Source organism: Pteronotus mesoamericanus, unplaced genomic scaffold, assembly GCF_021234165.1.
Source record: "Pteronotus mesoamericanus isolate MK-2021 breed Mesoamerican mustached bat unplaced genomic scaffold, CSHL_Meso_final scaffold_36, whole genome shotgun sequence".
NCBI classification, from domain to species: domain Eukaryota; kingdom Metazoa; phylum Chordata; class Mammalia; order Chiroptera; family Mormoopidae; genus Pteronotus; species Pteronotus mesoamericanus.
In genome coordinates this window covers 22,596,447-22,617,608 of record NW_026555313.1, presented here as the reverse complement: position 1 = coordinate 22,617,608, position 21,162 = coordinate 22,596,447, and the positions used below count along the sequence as shown (strand labels likewise).

At 48.1% G+C, this 21,162-nt stretch overlaps 1 protein-coding gene across 1 annotated transcript; it reads right to left on the bottom strand.

Annotated features, from left to right (window-relative positions):
• Positions 1-7,874: 7,874 nt before the first annotated feature.
• IL10RA (interleukin 10 receptor subunit alpha) lies at positions 7,875-20,830 on the bottom strand. Its single transcript, XM_054592333.1, has 7 exons — positions 20,666-20,830; positions 18,588-18,708; positions 17,839-18,023; positions 16,762-16,931; positions 16,009-16,156; positions 14,419-14,540; positions 7,875-11,177 (listed from the first exon to the last, which is right to left on the bottom strand). The coding sequence occupies exons 1-7, from the start codon at positions 20,730-20,732 to the stop codon at positions 10,251-10,253; spliced, it is 1,740 nt and encodes a 579-aa protein (XP_054448308.1). The 5' UTR covers positions 20,733-20,830; the 3' UTR covers positions 7,875-10,250.
• Positions 20,831-21,162: the final 332 nt, after the last annotated feature.

Here is a 21,162-nt window from a genome sequence, read left to right as displayed (position 1 = left end):
GGTGGGATGGGGGTGAAGAAGTTTACATGTTGACTGACGTGCAAAGGTGGTGCCAGCATCCCCCGTGGAAATGTGACTACCCAAACACAGGTATGTGTGAGGATCTGTTAGCCCGAATCCTTATCTTGCTCTAGACGCCATTTGCTCATTTTACAAATGTGATGGGAGGCAGGCAATTAACCAAAGTTGCTTTATGGGCTTTTTCTTTGGGCACTGTGTACTCCCTCCCCTTCCCCCTTCCAGGCTCTTGAATGAATACACAGTCTCAAGGTTTTCCTTTTCCCAGCTAGTGGAGACAATACACATAGACTTCCAAGGGCTTCCTGCTTCCTGTACTATTACAGTTTTGCTGGTGTTTTTCAGAATGCCTAGGAGTCTTGTTGAATCAGCCTCAGGACTACTGAGTCAGTGGTCAAGACATATCTTCCTTTGCTTTTAGCCTCCTGTGTTAAGTTCTTCGTTAGATTGCAGTGGTGAGGGCCTTGCCCTTATTTCCTCTCTGGCTGCTCATCCCTAGCTGCTATGTAACAATTCATTCATGTAACTTCCATAATATGCCAGGAACTGTACTAAGCACCACAGGGGAATCCAGTCTCTTTTGAGGTTAACCTTGCTCTCTCCTTGCTACTTCTTGCAGGCACCTTTTCTGAGTTCTCTACAGTGCCTTGCATGGCTCTGGCCATATCCAGGAACTTATCAAGAAATTAATGTTTAAGGATTCCTCAATTTCTTTATGGAATCTTGGGCTTTGCTCCATCCCTGGTCCAATCCTGGTTGCTCTGAAAACCAGCTATTGATTTCTCTTTTCTTTCTCAATCATGTTCAATCCTGTGCCCATCCTGAGGCATAGCTCTGGAAACAGAACACATACAGTGACCTTTTCTATTTAAGGCATAACCTAAGGGGTGGTCAAAAACACAAAGAAGCTGGGCAGGTAAGGAGGCTCTGCTCCCTGGTAGATTCTAATTCAGTTGTAATGACCTTGCTCCATGCCAGCAGCTGTGGAGGGCCCTGCACCTACGATGCCCCTCTCTCTGCCCCAGTGGTCTAAGAACCAAAGTAGGAGCAGGAGCAGATGGGAGTACCATTAGTATATTTTTAAAACTGCTTAGTGATCAAAAAACAGTGATAGTTAAGAAGATCTGGTACAAAACAGGAAGCCAGTGGCCTGGTGAATTCTCATACTTGGGGACCAGAAGTGAAAATGTTCTGTCTGCCCAGAGTAGCAGCAAGCCAAAAAAAAACAACAGGTGGGCCAGAGCTGCAGGCCAAGGCTCTGCCGGGCTCCCCGAGTCCTGGATCTTTACCTGCAGAGCCATGCGGGTTGTCTCCCCTCCTCAGAGCATAGGGCGAAGTTCCTTATATACAAGCAGGGAGCCATTGGGAGGAAGATATATGGAAAATGTAAGAAGCCTCATCTTCCATATTAGACCCAGGAGGTGGTAGGCCCCAGATGCCTTGTTTGTATAAGGCTGCTGTTGGACGTGAGGACACTGAGGTCCCTTCCAGCTATGAGGCTACTTCAGAGCATCGGTGATTTCAGTTCCACAGTGCCACGGGGTGGGGAAGGGGGTGGGTGAGAGGTAGGCAGAGACACCTCTGTGTGTGTGTACTGCAGAGGTGAGGCAAGGAGGAGAGGGATCGTGTCTTGTTGCTTACTGTATTCCTGGAGGGCCTGCTCATGGCAGGTGCTCAGTGCATGTTTGTTGAAGGAGTGAATGAGTGAAGGAGTATGTTGAATGTTTTCAAGGTCCTTTGTCTTGCCTCCTGACCACATCCCCTTACTTTAGGTTTCCTGTTTGGTCTGCAGCCTTGAGTTCCTACAATACCTAAGAGCTATAAGATGAAAATAGCAGGGGAGGGGATAATCATGGTATAACACGACTAAGCTTAGAAGATGACAGGCCTGAAAATTAAATTTAAAATTAAATTTATGTACAGCCTGCTTTCTTTTCAGCTTAGTCTAATCCCTCTCAAATATCCATTCAACCTCAGGCTGCCATTGCCATCTCATGTGTGGAAATTAAACTCCTTCAACTTTTTTACAGTCTTTGTGAGGAAATCCATTCTTTTATGCATTCATTTATTTATCAAAAATTTATTGAATAACATATATTTCGTGGTAGACATTGATTGGGTGTGAAGGATACAGAGATAAATTAAGAAAAGTTTCTCTACTCTGAGTGCTCACAGAGAATTGAATACTGAATGTAGTAGATTCAATGATAGCAGTATGCCCAGGGCTTTAGAGAGAAATCAGATTGAAGATTACTCTCTCCATTTGATAGATGAGAAGACTGAGGCTGAGAGCTAACACACAGATTCATGTTACAAAACAAAACAAAACAAAACAAAACAAAACGAACAAAACAAAACAGATCGTGACTGAGCTGGGTGAGCCTAGAACCAGCCTCCAGAGGTCCAGTCAGCCCGGCATTCTTTCCACTCCTTGTGCCTCTTCCTGCTTGCTCTTGGGGCACCTCCAGACCAACTTGCCATGGAAGCCCATTCAGCCTGAGTGGACTGATAGACACTCACTCTGTGTGAGTGTCCTGCTTTCTTCACTCCATTGCATTGTGCTGCGTGGTGCTTGTTCCACTACACGTGTTGTCCCTTTGCCCCATATTTGACTTGTGGGCTCAAATCTTACAATCTCTCAATTTTGGAGAGAGTCTCCCAACCCCACTTAGCATAATTTAATAAATCACACATTTTACTCATTTCAGTTCAGTCCAACAAGTTTGTATTTAACACCTTAGCTGGCCTAAGGCCCCTTCTCTGCACCTCGTGGACTCCTGTGCACATCTCTGTTATGACACATACAGTAGATGCTTCTCATGCCCTGCCTCATATTCCTGGTCCCACCTCTAAGTGGGCTCTAACTGGCTTCGTGCTAACAATCCTCGTCTCCAGTGCCCATTGCACATCTCTTGCTTTCTGTCTGCCTCCTCCCATGCACCAGTAGCTTGAGAGTGTAGGGGAGTCAGCACGTATAGGGGAAGTCTCAACCAGCAGGGTTCAGGAGCTGGTGGATTGGAAGAGGCCTCTATATGCTCCAAGGAGCATTCTGACAGGATCAAGGCCCAGTTTTGGTTTTTCCTTCTCTCCTGGTCCCCCACTCACTCTCAACTCCCTGTAATCACATTCCAAATAAACTACCTGCTCCTAAGTCCTTGAATCAGTTTCTGCTTTTGGAGAAGCAATCTAGGCCAAAACAGCACCTACCACCTTATATGCTAAGTCTATCTTTATTCATTTATTTACTTGCTCACTCATTCATTCATTAAACAAATACAAACTGAGTCTACTCTATGTTCTAGGTTGTGGGAATGCAAGAATGAACAAAATAAATAAAGTCCCTGCCTTCATAGACCTTATATTTTATTGGGAGAGACAAACTATGAGCAAATGAACACAGAAATAGATCATTTAATTTTCAGATGAGAGGTGCTTTGAAGGGAAAAAGCTGGATCTAGACAGGGATGGAACAGAGATGGGGAGGATACTTGGATAGGGTCGTTGGCAGAGACCTCTCCAAGGAGGCTCCATTTGAGAAAACACAAATAAAATGAAGAAGGAATTCAGAAGGCCTAGGAAGAACAATAACAATGACCTGAGGCAGAAATGAGCTTGAAACAAAGTGGACAAGAGGGAGAGTGCAGGAGGTATGTTGGGAGGGTCCAGCAGATACCAACTCATTTGGATTTTGCATTTTATTTGGACCAAGAACAAAGGAGGGAGGCTTTCACCCTGGCTGGTGTGGCTCAGTGGGTTGAATGCCAGCCTGGGAACAGAAAGGTTACCAGTTGATTCCTGGTCACGGCACATGCCTGGGTTGTGGGCCGGTTCCCCAGTTGGGGGCATGTGAGAGGCAACTGATTGATGTTTCTCTGGCACATCCATGTTTCTCTCCCTTTTTCTCCCTCCCTTCCCCTCTCTTCAAAAAGTAAAAATCTTTTTTTTTTATTTTTTTAAAAAAGAAGGGGCTTTCGGCAGAGGAATAATATGACATAAGTTCTATTGTATCTTATAAAGATCATACCAGCTACTGTCCTAGACTAGATATACTGTACAAATCACATTCGATTAGAATAAGGGAGCAGAAGTAGAAACAGAGGGACAGTAAGGGGATGAACAGTGGTCCAGGTAAGGCATGATAATGGGCTGGACTGGAACAGTAGTGACAAGTGGTTGGATTCACCATATATTTAGGCAGTAGAGCTGATAGGACCTACCTAGTGGATCAGATGTGGGGGCGTGGAGGGATGGCCCCTGGTGTTGATAGGTGGCACCCTTTACCCAGGAGGGGAAGCCTGGGGAAATAATGAGTGTGTGGGAAACAAAACATTATAATTTTGAGGTGCGTGCCAGACATCCAAATGGGGTAGAGGGGAGTTTAATGGAACAAGCAATGAATCATCAAGTTATTCTCTGAAAGAGTGATTCTCAAACTTGAGCGTGTATGGGAATTACCTGCAACTTGATCACCTGTAACTTGTTTACAAAGCTGGCCCCTGGAAACTAGCATTCAGAACTTCTGGGCTTAAGGGAGAAGCTTAGGAAGACAAGGACCCCCAGGTAATTCTGAGGCAGGTGGTACTTTGAGGAACTGCCCTGGGGGGTAGGTAGATGAGAGTGTGGGGAAGTGGAGGGCAAGGAATACTGCCAGGATAGGGATGACCAGGTGGCAGGATCCTGAAGGATATTTCCGTTCTTTCTAGGGCGATTGTGAGGCCTTAACATCCATTAACCCCCTCCTTCCCTGTGCATGTAGGGATGGATATACAGGTGTGGCAGGAATTTGTCCATCATGTACCAGTCTGCACCAGGCACTCATACCCATTGCCAGCTCCAGAGCTCACCACCTCTACAGAAAAACTGATTTATTGAAAAGCCTCAGATGAACTCTTGTGATAGGCTGCAATTTTCTAAGGAACAATATGATATCAATGAGGCTACTGGCAGGTGTCTGCAATGCAGGTGCCAAGCATAAGCATGGCTCCTGTTACTCAAAGAGCAAAGGGATGGGAGCCTGCTTTTCCTCAAGGCAGAGCTTATCAGGTGAGTGTTCCTATGCATATTGGCTGCTAGGGGGCTTGACGGTCTTCTCCCAGTATCCTTACCTCCAAACCCAGGTGTGGGATCACCCATGAACTGAGTCATGGTGAGCACAAAGGTCTTCACATCTGAATTCCCTGCTCTGAACCCTAATTTAATGGTATTAGGAGGTGGGACCTTTGGGAAGTGATTAGGGTTAGATGAAGTCATGAGGGTGGGTCCCCAGGATGGGATTAGTTATTAGGTGAGAGGGAGCAGCTGTGTCCCTCTTTCAGGCTCATGGGGGCTCATGCATGTGCTTTCTCCCTCTCCCTCTTCCCTCTTTCTTAAATCCCTCCCTCATCTGCAAATCAGGAAGAGAGTTCTCACCAAGAACTGAATCATTAAGCGCCTTGATCTTGCACTGCCCAGCCTCCAGAACTGTGAGAAATGAGTGTGTGTTGTATAAGTTTGTTGTTATGGCAGCTCTAACTGATTAAGACAGGCTTCCACTCAGTTTCTGTGCTGTTAAAAAACAAAATTCAACTGAATAAATTTAAAGATCTAATTGGCTTTATTTAAGTGATTCATGAATCAGGCAGCATCCCATCTAGCAATTGGTTTTTATGAAAGAAGGGCAGGGCAAGAGAGCTGTCAACAAAAGAAAAGAAAGGATTATATTGCAGACTATCCTCTTTTAGAGGAAAGAAAATGGCAAGGATTTTTGTGATGCAGATTGTTTCTTCATTCCATGGGGGCTGGAGAGGGCCTCTGTGACAGATCACATTACCGGTGTTGACCAGATTCCACGCTGCTTTGGGAAATATTGACAGAGCAGTTAGGTCCAGGTTTGGTACCATGGGCTTTAGCACAAGTGTGGCACTTGGGGCCTGTGGTTTTCTCGGTAACACTGCCTCCCGCCTCCACCCATTGTGTAAATTTTTAGTTTCCTTTAGTTCTAAAATTGTGTAAAATTTGAGTTTCTTTCATGGAACTTATCACTGATTGTAATAATATATTTGCTATCCTGTTTATTAGCTTGATGTTTATCTTCATAACCAGATGATGCCCTCTATGAATCTGTGCCTCTTTTGTTCACTCTGGACCCAGGGCTGTGCACTGTGTCTGCCATATACTAGATGCTTAATAATGTTTCTTGAAATGAAATGCTGACTATAAGAAATGTCTTCAACCAGAACTCTGTGTTCTCCTTGTCCTTCTGACTCATGCCAAGTTCACCTTTTAAAAATACTAATTTCACCTGACCCAACTCTTCTTTGTGTTTATTGGGTCCCTCCACCCTTTTTAAATGTTTATGGGAGCCAGGTGAAGTAAAGATCAAGCTTTTAGTGAGGAAAGTTGCTGTGGGTTTTTAACAAAAATGCACTTAATTTTAAGTTGTGGATTTGCTTTGAAAGAAAGCCCTAAACTCATGATCATGACAGGAAATAGATGAGTCATGCCTCCTTCTACTTAAGTGTCCTCTAGGTTGAGGCTTGATAAAATCAGCACTAACTGCTTGAACCTGCCTCGTTCAGTTACTAGGGTGCTGCCCCAGGTAGGCACATCCCACTGTGCCCATTTCTCTGCCATTCACAAGTGGGACCCACAGAGCTTCCACCAGCATTGCAGCATGGGCTCCATGATGTGACCCACCATTCCCAGAGATTGTGCGTATTCTGTGATAGTGTGTGTGCTGGGGGTGGGTGGGAAGGGATAGAGATCTTTTGGGGAAGACAGGGCAGACTCTGACTATAGCTATTTACAAAGTTGGGAAAACACAGTTCAATAGAATTTCCTCTTCAGTCAACGTTGGCCCATTTCCCTTCTCTCCTTGCTAAGAGGAAGTTCCGTTAGCTCATAAAAGCACAGAATCACACATTCCTCGGCCTGGAAAAGCCCCTGGAGGAGCTTACTCAGTTTAATAACCAATGGGGCCTTCTGTTGGGGACTTCAATCCAAATTCCTGAGAAGCCTAGAAGTGTCTCACCACTTGCTGTTTGGAAGAACTTGCTCAGTTTCTCCGGCAGCCAGGGCTGGGCCGGGCAGTCTGAGAGCAGTTGGAAAGTGAAGGAGACCCGGCACAAACTGCCCTCATGCTACAGAAGGGGAGAAGGCCTGCCCTGCAGCCAGAGCTCATGGCCTCGTATACCCCTCTCCTTTTAGCTGCATTGCTTTCCCCGAACTTGATGCCTTCTCTCAGTCTTTATACCTTGGCCAGCCTTCATCCAACCTATCTCAGAGGCTTTTTCCTTGGGGCAGAAGCCATCTCCAACACTCATTTCCAGGAGAAAGTGACCCACACCTCTTACCAATCTTGCAGAGGCCTCTGGGGCAAAAGTTGAGCAGGTCCCAAATGGTGTAATATTAGTCAAGCTCTCTAAAGGTGGGAGGATCAGCCCTTCCCCACAACTTGTTATTTTCTTAGAGTGAAAGGGGTGAGGCATTGTTGGAGATGATACAGGGGAGGAGACAAGGTGTCCTCAGTCACCTCCCCAAGGATCTAGGCTGGGACAAAGAGCAAAGTGCACCAGAGACTCAGGCCACCAGCCATGGGTTTGCTCCACCCTGCTGGGCTGAGTGAGCATGGGGAGAGATGCAAACCCACGCACCTGTGGCTTTTCGTGGAAGGAGCAGGCTTTTAGAAGAGAATGCAGATGGCTTCTGCACTTAGAAGAAACAGCCGTAGATGTACCTCCAGGTCCAGGGGAGCAGGTGGCAGGGCTCCAAGGAGTCTGGTTTGCTGCCTTCCTGAGAGGAAGGAGTTCCAGTGTCTCCTTTCCAAGTAGTCAGAATTTACACCCAAAATCTTGTTATTCTTTCCACATTCTTCTTTCCATTTTATGAGAGAATCCCCTCCATACTTACATGTATTTTCATAATCTCTTTAATTACATTACACACTTTACATTATGTTCCATTATTATACATGCTTTCACTAGATATATTTTCATTACATTTCATTTTCACCAAGAAAAATTGTCCATTTCCCTTTCAACTTTAAAAGCCGATGACAGCTATTTACGCACAGACTACCATGTGCCTGGCACAGCATGAAACTCTTTATATGCGATCTCATTTAAACTGCGTGACGTCCCCATGAGGAATTATTATTCCTACTTTATAAAGATGAGGAAACTGGAAATTAGAAAGGATCAGTAATTTGCCCAAGATCATAGACAATAAATGTTGGCATGAGAACTTTGTACCTGAGTCTGTCTGATTTGAACCTGAGTCCTCAGTTCTTAGGGTGACATCACACATTTTATTCATTATTATCCCCAATTATCAACAACTTTATTCCTCCACCAGCTACTATATCATCAGAAATCAGACTGATTTGACATGATTCCTTTGGTCCTGACAATCTACTGGAATAAAAAAATACATCACTCATTTACAGAGCTTTGTGTTCAAGGCACATTCATGTCTACTTCCTCAGTGGAACCTCGCACCCCTAGGAGTGAAATGAGTTAGGCATCGCTCTCTAGTCTCACAGATGAGAAAACAGATGAGGACGAGTGACTTTCCCAATGTCACACGACTAGAAACAGTAGAGTCTGAACTGGAATTTCTAGGCTCTTGAAATACCCAGAATTCTTTCACTGTACTATTCTGCCTCTCAATAAATAAAATTAAATAAATAAATAACCCTTCCTAGGGAACCCTGAGGAATCCTCCCTCAAGCCTAGGTTTCCAGAGGGAGTTGTTACCAGGCTGGTCTCCAGAGCTTGCTGGCTTCTAGAGCTTGCCGGCAGAGTGGAGGGGTTTGGGCTGGATTCCCTGGGCCAGAACCCCTGTTTATTCTCAGAATGGCACAGAGAAATGCAGGGCCATGGGAAGACGGAAGAGGGCATGCCCCAGACCCGTCGCCCCTCCTAGTTCCTTGTCCATGGACTGTAAACCAGCTTTGAATTCATATTCCAAACTGATGGTGGGGAAGCTGGGCCCACACTCACCCCTTTTGGGGCTTAGTGTCTACAGCTCTTTTAGTGGGATGCTGGGGACTTCTGCTCCACGTGTTAGCTGCAGCATGAGAAGGAACCTGGCTCTGTGCAGACAGGGGTTCCACAGCACACTTCTTCCCAGGCCAGGTCAGACACAGGTGGAAGCTTCACTAACATCCAGTGTGGAGAAACGTTTATTTCACAGATGGGGTAACTGAGACCCTCTGAGAAGTGGTTGGTCCGAGGTCAAGCAGCTGAACACTGAGACACCACCAGTGGTGTAGCCCAGTGCCCTGTCCCATGGGTCTAAGGCTGGACGTCAGCAGCAAACACACATTTAGGTCACAACCCTACCCCGAGGCAGCCCTGCCTGAAGGGCTGAGTTCTGACCAACAAAAACACGCATGGTTTTTCTGGCACTGTTAGCAAATGGTGGAGCAGCAAGATGGGGCCGGAGAGTGGTGTGGCCACTCCAAGTACCTCAGAGGGCTGCTGCTCTATTTGCTGGAAAGAGGGAAATGCCTGCGTAAGCACAGGACACATCCCCAGGGGGATGGGTTCTGAGCCAGAGGCCTCCTTTTGGGCCTCAGTTCCTCTTATTTTCCCCTGTGGCTCCATAATGATAGTTGCCTGACTGACTGGCTGACCAGGGTAGAACTACTGTAAGATCTTCCCTGACAAGCTCCCTGCCTGGGGTGGTGGGGGATGCTGATAGTGAGAAAGCTCCTCCACAGGACCCATTCCAATCTGGTTGGTGGTCAGTTGACCCTTCGAGGGATCAAACTTGGTCATCGCTCCCTCCTTTTCCTCCTAGAAATGACCCCTGCTCTGAGCCCCTGAAGACTGCATCCTCCCAGTCTCCACCTCACTGGAGGACCTGATACATAGCTGGTTAAGGAGGCAGGGGGAGACCTGCATCTGAGCTGGCTTCACCCCAGTGGCCTCACCACAACTCCAGAAACCCCATGAATTCCACTGAGCAAATACTCCTTATTATATAGGAAGAGTCCTGAGGAGTGAGGAGGTCTCTGTCCTGCCCTTCCCAGCTCTGCCAGAGTTGGCAGGGCCCCGTCTATAGTATAGGCTGCCCACACACTCTGCGCTGATCAGCGAGATGGCAGCGAGATGGCCTCCTCCTATGCGGCACCTCACTGGCTTGCAGAAAGGTGCCCAGACTGACACCATGCTTCACTTCTGACCCCTAGGGTCCTTCCTTCTAGTCCATGCAGGGCATGGTGGAAATCAAAAGCAGTCCCTTAGCTTGAGTCACTCACTGGACTGCAGAGTAGAAATCAGTGGCAGGGTGACCAGGTCTGAGTCAAAGCTGCCCAGAAGACTGCCTGGGGCTGCCACACAGTTCAGAGGGGCACGACCATGGGCAAAGCTCCAGTCGGATGTTCCTAGGTGACCACAGCTGGTCAAACCGAGGAGTGACCATTCCTCAGTTGGGTGGTTCCACTGTCCAGCTGGGGCCTGTGAGGGAGCAAGAGTCACTTCTGGGGGGTCCTGTTTCAAATAGCCCTTGGCCAGGGCTGGTGGTGGCCAGGCTTCCTCGGCATCCAGGCACATCCTGACAGGGGGACCAAAGCCATCTGCTGAAGAGGACTCTTCTTCCAGGCAGCCTGCCTTGGCTGCCTTCACCTCTGTGTCTCTGGTCTGTTTTCGGTAGCCCTGAAATGCCACCGCAGCTGGGTCTTCTTCCTCAGTCACCTCAGGCCCCAGGGAACTAACATGGCCCAAGGCTGAGCCGTCTTGTACATCCCCAGGCCTCCCTTCAGAGTTTTGTACAAGGCCAATGCCACTGTCATCCTGGCCCTGGCTACTGCTCCTCACCTGCTGCTCCCAGCTGGGCACCATGCCCGGACTCAGGTTGGGCTCCTGCAAGCAGATCCCACTATCCGTGCTGTTGCTGCTGCCACCGCTGCAGTTGTTCTCAAGTTCCAAGGCGGCTCCCTTTCCCAGAGTTCCCCTGACCTGGGGATGAGGGTCAGGGAGGAGGAACTGGGGATCTTCAGTCTGCAAGGATGGCTTGGCACTGCCAAAGCCACTGTCTGTGCTGCCATGCAGCTCTGAGTTCCTCAGCCCTAGGGACACCTTGGAGAAGGCCTCCTCATTGATGGGATGGATGGTGTCTTGGATCTCTGGGCTGAGAAGCTGACTGATAAGGTTGAAGGGACTGGACTTCTTGAAGACCTGGAGAGGAGAGGGCAGAGTGGGTAAGGCAGAGGGTCACCTGTAGGAATCCACCCTGCTGTTGCCAGGGGAGGCCACAGGTCAGTCCAATGCGGGGAGCTCCAGGAGGTAGTGCTCCAAAGGAAGGGCACTACAGAGCCTGGAGGACACTGCCACTTGTTCCTTTCATTGTGTTTCAGAATTTTTTCCTCCAAATGAAACTCTCAGTTCAGCTCAGAACTACCTACAGAAGAAGCCTGCAATCTCAGAGCCCAGATGGAATGACAGGAGGAATGGGAGTGGTGAGCCTTCTCAATGGCTGTACTTTCAAACCTGAACGCAGACTGGGCCCATCTTAACCTGAAAGTGGGGTTCAAACTCTTTTGACTATGATCCAAAATAAGAAATGTGTTACACAATAACCTGTATGTAAGTAGCCCATAAATATATATCATATAAATAACTAAAACCAGTTTCACCAAATACTTATTGCTACCTGTGTACTGTGATCTATTCTGGTGTGTTCTATTCTACTCTATTCTCCATCCTATTCATTTCTGTTTTTAAAATGTGTGGTGTGAGAAACCAAATTCATTTTGTCTTTCCCTGAGTTGTGACTTGCACAAACATAGGGTGACCACAGTGTGGGGACAAACGTAAAACTAGCAGCTGAAGACAATGTGAATTGCTGAGGATCTCAGTGAAATCACTTAATGCGGGCTCTTCTGCCCTAGTCACAGTGGTGTTCTTTCTTCTCAAGAACACATCAGTGCAGTGCTATCTCAGGGCCTTTGCACATGCTACACTTTCTGGTTGGAATACTCTTCTCTCAGCACTTTCTATGGTTGTGTTGTTCAGGTCTCAGCTCAAATGTCACGTCCTCAGAAAGGCTCTCCTGATCACCCAGACACTCTCTCCACATTGACCTAGTTTACTTCCACCCAGCACTTAGTTTCTTGAATTATGTTTTAATTGTTTTCATCCACCCCATACCCCACCAACACACACACACACACACAATTATTCCCTACACCCAACAGAATACCAAACTCCTTGAATGCAGCCACCATCTAGTCTTGTTTGCTACCTTGTTCCCAAAACTTAAACTGAGCTTTATAGTGGGTATTCATAAGGTTTGATGACTGATTTACTGACTCTATTACACAACTGCCCTCATTCCTTTTGTATGTGATGACTAATGCAACTCTTATTACTTGAGTTCCTACTAACATTACATAGATTGGTAATTAAAAATGTGTATTCTGAAGCCAGACTTCATGGGTGCAGATCCCAGCACTGCCTCTTAACAGCTGTGTCACTTTGGCCAAATTAATTTTCCCTCTCTGTGCTTTAATTCCTCACCTGTAAAATGGGAATAATAATAGTATTTGCCTCCTCATGTTGCAGTTAATTCACGTAAAGTGCTTACAACGATGCTTGGTACATAAAAAGCACTCAATAAATATTTGGTAAATTGAATTTTACTCTCCAATAATTCTCTAAGAAAGTACTATCATCTCTATTTCCTATAGGAGAAAATTAAACTTCAGAGTTCAGTGATTTGCCCAAAGTCACACAGCAGTAAAGAACAAACCTGGAATTTGTATGCAAGTGTCCTGATTTGAAATCTCCACTTGTCCAATAATATTTACCTTGATATATTGTTGGAAGATCAGATCAAAGCAACTAATGAATGAGAACAAGCTAAGGAATGTGAAAGTGTTCTGTTCACTACAAGTTATTCAAACAGTTAGCAACGACCATGTCATTTGATATAAGAATTGGGCTGTATTTGTCTTGAGGAGGAAGATACTCCCAAGGATGACTCAATTCTGTGATCCCAAAGTACAGAAGGATCAAGAAACCAGAGGTTGCCTTCATCTCCTTTGGCATTTTTGCATCTATGTCTATTTCACTGGTTTGCATTCAAGTTCATAGTTTATACATTGGCCACCCCCATCAGGCTGTAATCAAGCCCCTTGGGGACCATGGGCCATATTAGTCAGCATATCATAGGTGCTCACTAACTGTAGCTCAATTACACCATTCTATTTGTGCTCTTCCTAGATGCTTTTCCTGGTGCCTGACTAACAATAGCCCATCCAGTGTACCAAGACCACTCTCCTGTACCCTTCTACTCTCTAGTTATCCATCCTAAAGGCCAGGCCCCCTGGTGCACTCATCTCTATACCAGCCCATCCCAGCGTGGACCCTGCATATAGAATATGCTCGAAGTACTTGATAAACAGGCCAATGCACACATTTGTGGACCATGAATCTACCTGGAGCACAGAGAAAGGACATACTTCAGCTAGACATGGAGAAGCACTTTATAAGTTCCTAAGGCTGTGGAAGCTGTCCTTGTCATATCTCTCTACCCAGGGCCCTGAAGCTAGGAACACAGTTCTTTTTTGCCTGGACAAAGACCCTAATTAGGCTAGGCAGTCCCACCCCTCTTCTCTCTTTGCCTCCCCACTTCCTGGAGTTCTTACTCAAAATAATTTCAGGGGGGTCTTTGTCTCTGTCCTTGTTTTTCCCAAAGACCCTCGGATCCCTCTGGATGGTCCCTTTCCAGCCATGAGCCAGTTGTCCAGGACCCGGTGGGCAACCTCAATCGCAGGCCAGAGACAGGCTGGGGTTTGGAAATGCTGCTCAGTGTTGGAAGTTGAGTTTTGTGGGCTGGCTGACCACGGGTGCAGCATTTACAGCACTGTGTAGGAAGAGGAGATACTGGGCGAGGGCTCAGAGATCCTAGCCTCCCTCAGGAACCGCTCCTCTCCATCATCCAACCACTCTGAAGGTAGCCCAAGGGCCAGCACTTTCAGCCCTTTGTCCTTCCTCTTCCAGAGCACTCTTCCAGCCACTAGGGGTGGGAAAGACTAGGTACCATCCCACTGTCCCTGCTGTGTGACCCTCTGCCTGTAACAATCTCTGTATGGCTCAGTTTCCTCACTTATAAGATGAGATACTAATGCACAGAGGCTGGTCCATGGCCAATTAATAGTTGAATAGTAACAAAATGACGTGTGTGTGTTGGGGGGGGTGGGACTACTTAGTGGTATGCTATCTGGGCCACTGGAAGGGAACATCTCGGCACTGGGCTTTGGCTTTGCAGGTAAGTCCTCTCCCTATCCTGATGGTGCTTGACAAAGCTGTTTCCTGATAACACCTGGGCTGAGGGAAGGGGCAGTCTGGAATTGGGCACCTGTTTTCTGAAGTTTTGCTGTGGCTGGGAAGGGTGGGGCAGTGCCCTGACACTCACCAGGACGGCAGGCAGCGTTCCCCGGCGCCGCACATACAGCTGGAGGACCAGGTGATAGGCCAGGACTCCGCAGAGTAGCAGGACAAAGGTGAAGAAGATGCTGAGGTTGGTCACGGTGAAATCTGCTGGCCCAGAGAGATGCATTTGTGAGAGGCACCATGGGACACGGAGGGGAAGTCCTTGGGGATCCCACAGCCACTCTTGGAAGCCACTCAGCAAGTGGCCCAAGAGACCCCCACCACCTCAGGCTACTTCTAGACCACAACTCTGGACATGTCCGGGTTCTTGTGAATCCCTGCCTGGCCTCCCAACCTCAGCCCTAAAGGATTTTCTCACTAGACACAGTGGCTCTGCTGCAGACTCTCTGCACTCACCCCGTTGCACACAGAACAGTGAGTCAGGATGGTACAGCATGTAAGAACAGACAGTTTGGCAACCAGACCTGGGTTCAAATCCCAGCCCCACAACTTACTAGCTGTGAGGCTCTGAACAGATTACTCAGCCTCTCAGAGCCTCAGTTTCCTCATCTATAAAATGGGAAAAATAACGGGGCTCACTACTTAAGATGGTTGTGAAGCACATAGCACTTACCACCTACCAAGTCCTTTACTTAAATTATCTGATCCCTACAACAACCTTAGGAGGGAAATACTATTTTCATCCCTATTTTTATAGATTAGAGTCCCAAGGTCCAGAGAGGTAAAGCAACTTGCCCAAGGCCTTATACTTCATAAGTGGAGAAACAGGGAATTGAACTCAGACCTTTCCACAAAGCTATTTCTTACATCAGTGAGTGAATATAGACAGTCAGTGAATGCCTGAAAAACAGATGGTGCCTTACTTTGCTTAAAGAGGAGAGGCTTAAATGACAATGAGTTTATGAGTGTCCTCGATGAAATGAAGGGTACTGTAAAAATGTAAGGACTCACTTTGTTCTTTGTTGGACCTGTCCACACTGTACTGGGCAACCCCAGTGCATTGACTGTTGGTATAATTTATTGGGCACTTAACAAATGCTGTCTTGAGTTGCTAGTTACAGCTTCCTCTGGGCATACCCTGTCACCAAGCCAGACAGTAAGATCCTCGGGGAAGGACCAGGGTCTTTACATCCTAAAACTTCTTCTCCCTCCCCTTCCCAGTGCAGGCTGAAAACCTGGCATAGTATTTATTGACTTTAGCAGCTGTGGTGAGGAGTTAGCTAAGTTTTGTTTCCTCTGACGGGTGGGGAAGTAGGGAAGGCCCTTTGTGTCCTCCGCTCTAAGAGAGGACAGCAGGGGATTTGAAGAAACAGCAACTACCACTGCTGACTGAGGATGGCCTGTGGTTTCCTGGGAGGCACAGCTGTGCTCAAGTGGAAGTGCTGCAGGATCAGGAGACCTGGCTCTGTCCTAAGATGTAGCTTATATGCACTGAATTTCAGTTTCCTCATTTCTCAAATGGGGACAATAGGAGATCTCTCACAGGGCCCTGTGAGGATGGAGAACTGTGTGGAGCATGCCTAGCACAGTGCCTGGCATCAGCAACTTTTTGGATTGTGCAAGGCCCTTTTTGCCTCCCGCCCAGTCTGCACTGCAGCGCTGACTGACTCACACTGCTGGGACAGCACGATGCACGCCTCCTTGGACCATATCCCCTTGTTCACACGGGAGTCCACAGACGGTTTCACTTGGACACAGAACTCTCCCATCTCGCCAGAGGTTGGGAAGCTGAAGTTTTCATGTTTTACCTTCTTTGAGAGCTGAAATGAAAACAACAGCAATAAACAAAATGCCCTTGTTTCGTGACATGTGGAGGCTGAGAGCTGGGGGTGCCGCTAGAGACGATCTAGCTCAGTCCCCTTCAGCGTTCTTTTTCTATGATAACAAACCCTGCATTATCAACACGGTCCTAGGTCTCTGCAGTCACCATGATTTATTTTGTGATTTATTCCTTAAAAAAGAAAAGGAAGTGTTTTATAGATGCTGAGGACCTTCCCAGAAGGGGCTGGAATCTACTGTGGTGGAAGGGAAAGAGGATGAATTTTGCAGATTCCAGAGATCTCCCACTTATGGGGTGTCCTTGGGCAATTACACAGCTCCCTGGAGCCTGATTTCCCCATTTATATAATGGAATAAATTACCCACCTTGAAGAGTGCAGGAGACAACAGTTACAAAATGTCTCCTGTGGTGCCTGACACTTAGTAGGTAGTGTCGTCCCTGCCACCTGGCAGGAGTACCAGTTTGAGGGCTGAAGTCATCTCAACTCCCTTCCCCGCCTCTATGCCCATACGACCTTCCTCTGCCAGCATGAGAGGGGCACGGTGTGGGGGGAACCCAGTACCTGTGGCCTTGGGAATCCCATACCTTATAGTTTCCTGGCACCTTGCGAATTGCAATTTCATACTCGCGGAAGTATGGGAAGATGCTTTCATATGTGTCACCTTCAGGGGCCATCTTGGGCCTAGGCAGCTGGATCTGTCCGAGGATGAGGCCATTGTGTGTCTCTAGCTTCACGCTGCCAACAGTCAAATTCACTGCACAGGGAGGCAAACCATGAGCCTGCAGGTCAGGGGAGGACCTGGACCCTCCACCCATGCCTGGCCTCTAGGATGAAGCTTTACCCACCCAGAAACAGGTTTTCCAACTTAGCAGGCTATTAGGACTTCCTGGGGAACACATTAAAAATACTGATGCCCTGGACCTACTTAAGACAGTGAATATGAATTTTTGAAGCTGACCTGTGGAAACATCTGGTATTGTAAACACACTCCCCAGGTAATGTTTCTGCAGCCAGCTGAGAACTGGCCTGCAGACAGGCATTTGGGAGCCAACGACCTAGACCATCCTAGACCATCAGTTCTGACTCTGAATTCTGCAGGGCAGGCTTGTCACATGCACATGGCTCTGTGGATCCCAATCTGCAGAATGGAAGAGCCCCACTGAGGTTGGGCCTTATCCTTTCTCCTATCTCTGCAAAGAGAGACTCCCAACTTTCCCTCAGTAGTACCTCCCCACTTCAAAACCTCATACCCTAACCCTTGAGAGTCCATCCCTAATATGGCTAGGGGTGGTGGGGATACCTGATCCAATTCTGCCTGCTGCTTGGTTCCCTGTGTTGAGTACTTCGCGAATTTGCTTCCTCTCCAGAATCCTCTAAGTACACAGTACTGACCCTTGTGACTCAGCTGCCCCAACTCACCCCAAGACCTCTTCCATAGGATAAACAACTCTAGTTCCCCTTTAAATCTTGAACAACTTGACTGTTTTCATCTAAACCTTCTCCAAAGTCCTGACTTAGGTTTGTTTGAGCAACTAGGTCCCTGGTCAGGAAGCCAGGATAACATGGTGAGCTATGAGAACATGGAGAACAGTTCTGGACTAGAGCTTCTGGCTGGAAGGGACCCCAAAAGCCATGTTCTAGGCCCAGGAGAGGAAAAGCACCTTCATCCAAGGAGAAGCGGGTCCTGGTGATAGTCCAGTTGGAGTGCTTTCTTCCATCCACTGCCCGGACTTTGGCTCGGTACCCGGAGCTGCGGTACAGGTCTAGGGTCACCATGGTGAGATCACAGGACAGCACCAGGGTCTGGCTACAGCTGGAGATGGACTCCCAGTGCTCCTCTCCATACCTGGGGAGAAAGCAGGGTAGGCATTGGTTTACACTTTTGTTCAAACCTATCTCCTTTAAGAGGGAGGCAAGAGGCCAGGGGAAAGGGCTGCCATGATGGTATAGCTCTCAGGGTATTTCCTCTAGTTCAGGGCATCTAACTGCAAGGGGGCCTCCCTTGGTTCTGGGACACTGTACCAACTTCTCTGTAGTCTAAAAGATTCTTAGACTGAAATACGAGTAGCGTAAACCCAACTCCTCCAGAAAGACTGGCTACTCACTGCAACACAATCTAATTTATCCCTTCTCCGAACTACATTTGCAGTCATTAAGGTTTCCTTGTTTTCTAACTATATTATGAGTGCTTTTTCTGTTTTCCCAATAAGAGAGAAAAATCTTGAGGATAAAAGCAATATTGTGGCTCTCTCACCCCAGCACACATGAGACTCTATCAGTACTTGTCAACTGATGGATATGTGCCAAGGACCTTCCTAGTGTACTTCAGTAACAAGGCAGGTGACTTTCTATGCCAGGGCAGTAGAAAGGGATGGGCTCACCTACTCCCTCCTTTCTCCCTTTGCCTTACCTCAGGAGCTCCACTTCAAAGTAGGTACTGTCAGACTGATTCTGGATGGGCATCCAGTGGAGGATGTGGTGGAAAAACTCTGCTTCAAACCACACAGATGGAGGGCTGGGCAGTTCTTTCCCTGGGAAGAAGAGTGTCAGTATCAGAGGTGGCAGAGCCCACCCCCAGGGATGAAGATGTTGAGGGTGGCAAGCATTTTAACAGCTCCCATTATTGAGTACTTTACTATGAGCCGAGTGCTCTGCTAAGCACTCTACATATATGGTCTCATATAATTATCACAACATCCCTACAAGGCAGGCATTTATTACCCCAATTTTACTGACAAGAAATGAGGGCTCACAGAGGTTAAGTGACTTGCTCACGGCAACAAGGCTAGTAAGAGAAAGAGTGGGGCCTTGAATGCAAATATGTCTGATTCCAGAGCAGACGTCCTGAATCAATGTCCTGTGCAGTTTGTGATCAGAAGCAGAAGTGGCCCAGCTCTGCCACCCTGTTCCTGCTCTAGCCCATCCCAAGGCCTGCCCTAAATTGTCACACCTGGTCCCTGACTTGGCCTCAGTCCTACCTCCAGCTGAAGGCCTTCTCTCTGGAGTTCTCTGGGTACACTGATATCCTGCTCGTTGGCAGCTGCCTGTTTCCCTTCACAGGTCCCTAAGCTGAGGGCTTGCCCCATTCCCCAGCTTCTGAAAGGGTTTTACCCATGGCCAGAGGCCCAGCCTCAAGCTGGGTGAGAACAGACAGAATGAAGCAGCTCTTTCCGCAAAAAGTGAACACCCTTGGATCCACGGTGAGACGCTAAATGCTAGTGTCTATCTTTCTTCCCCTCCCTCCCAACACACACCATTCACCCTGGGAAATGGCAACTTTAGGAGTTTAAAACTAGCACTTGCTGGTGTGACTTAGGCAAACTATTAAACCTCACTGAACCTTTTTTCTCATTTGCAAGAGTGCAGCAAATATACCTACATTAAGAGTCTTGCCTATCAAAAGCAATGAAATAAGTCAAGGTCAATGTCCACACCCAGTTTCTCTTCTCTCCTCCTTGATCCCTCAATGTCTCTTGTCTGTTAGCAACTCTCTCAGGCGTCCCTTGTTCTCTAAATTCCCATCACCTCTCTAATGCTTCTTTTTTTTCTGATTGTCATATTCACTTAGAAAGTATGCCTGCCTCTTGCTCTATTTCTTATATTGTCTTTGATCTTCAAGTCTGTGTCTTGCCTTCTAAACATTAGATGGAAAGTGAAAAATGCAGCAGGTTTTTGTGGTGTTTGAGCTGCACATCCTCAACTCAATTCTTGATCATGTGAATGGGAGACTGCATATTTTACTTTGTATTTTCGCATGTAGAAGCGGTTGCAGTCCTCCTCTCCCTGCTTCTGCTCTCCGTCCCTCCACCTCGCGGCCCTTTCATTCTCTCTCCAGGGTTTGCTCTTCTCAGTTGCAGAAACTTTCTGACATAGCTAGCTGGGTTAGGAGACTGAGCTAAGGCGTAGGAGTAGGTAGGAGGATGGCAGGTGGCAGTGGGAGAGCATTAGGGGATAAAGAAAGAGCAGGGATGATTATATGGGGGTGACAGGTGTAAGGGAGGAAAACAGTTGCGCGGGGGCGAGAGATGCACGCACAGAAATAGGTTAATTGGAGGGCTAAGGGAAGGTAGGGTCAGATGGGGGAATCAAAGTAAATCCCCAGAGGGATAGTAGTCTGATCATTTGACCTAGAACAACAAAAACGCCAGCGAGAAATTTATGACTCCTCAGAGGCATGTGGGAGGTGAGTTGGGGAAGAGGGTCATTTAACGTCTCTATCCACACCACCCTCTTCCGACACATAGCCTTCCAAGAAATCTCAGCTTCTTCCGCTTCCACAGCGGGTGAGCCTGAGACCTAAGTTTGCCGGAATGAGAGAGGCTGCGGGAGATGGAAGATAACGGATGCCCCGGAGGGCCAGCCAGACGGGGGTCTCCGTGGGATGCAGAAATTTCATGTAGGGGTGACAAAAGGAGTCGAGTCTGGTCACCGCACAACCCAGAGCCGGGGGCGCGGAGAGGGCAGGGCCAGGCCGACCCAGATCCTTACCTCGCGCTCCCGATCGAAGACGCAGGCTGAGGAGCGCCGCCAGCAGCACTAACAGGCGCGGCAGCATCCTGGGCGCCCCGCATCCTCCGGGGCCAGGGCCGGGGCCGGGGCCGACGCCAACACCAACGCAGCGCCGCGAGCCTCCAGCAGAGGCTCCGCGGGGCAGAGACTGAAAACTCCGACCCGCCGCCCAGCCCAAGTCCCTGTGGCTGACGTCAGTGGGGCGTGGGCGGGGCCTGGAGGCCGTCGCGTCCCTCAGCCACGGCAAGGCCTCAGACTCACCTGCCAGAGCGGACAGTCCTGACTCGAGTGAAGACTCCTGTACGGGGCGGGTGGGGGCCCGATTGTCCCAGGAGGGGATGGGGGCGGAGCTCCGGCCGACTCTCAGCTCCCCGCCGGACCCCAAGGGCAAAGTGCGATCCTGTGAGAGCAGTCCGGGTAGCCAGCGGGTGTGTGCATGTGTGCGTGTGCGTATGTGTATGTGTGTGTGTGTGTTG

Bases quoted from the DNA above. Each gene is read 5' to 3' on its own strand.
- IL10RA (XM_054592333.1), bottom strand. From the start codon at position 20,732: ATGCTGCCGCGCCTGTTAGTGCTGCTGGCGGCGCTCCTCAGCCTGCGT. The intron at 18,024-18,587 runs GTAAGGCAAAGG...CTTTCTCCCCAG, and splicing joins TTTGAAGTGGAGCTCCTGAG to GTATGGAGAGGAGCACTGGG. The intron at 16,932-17,838 runs GTGCTTTTCCTC...CTCCCTGTGCAG, and splicing joins CCGCTTCTCCTTGGATGAAG to TGAATTTGACTGTTGGCAGC.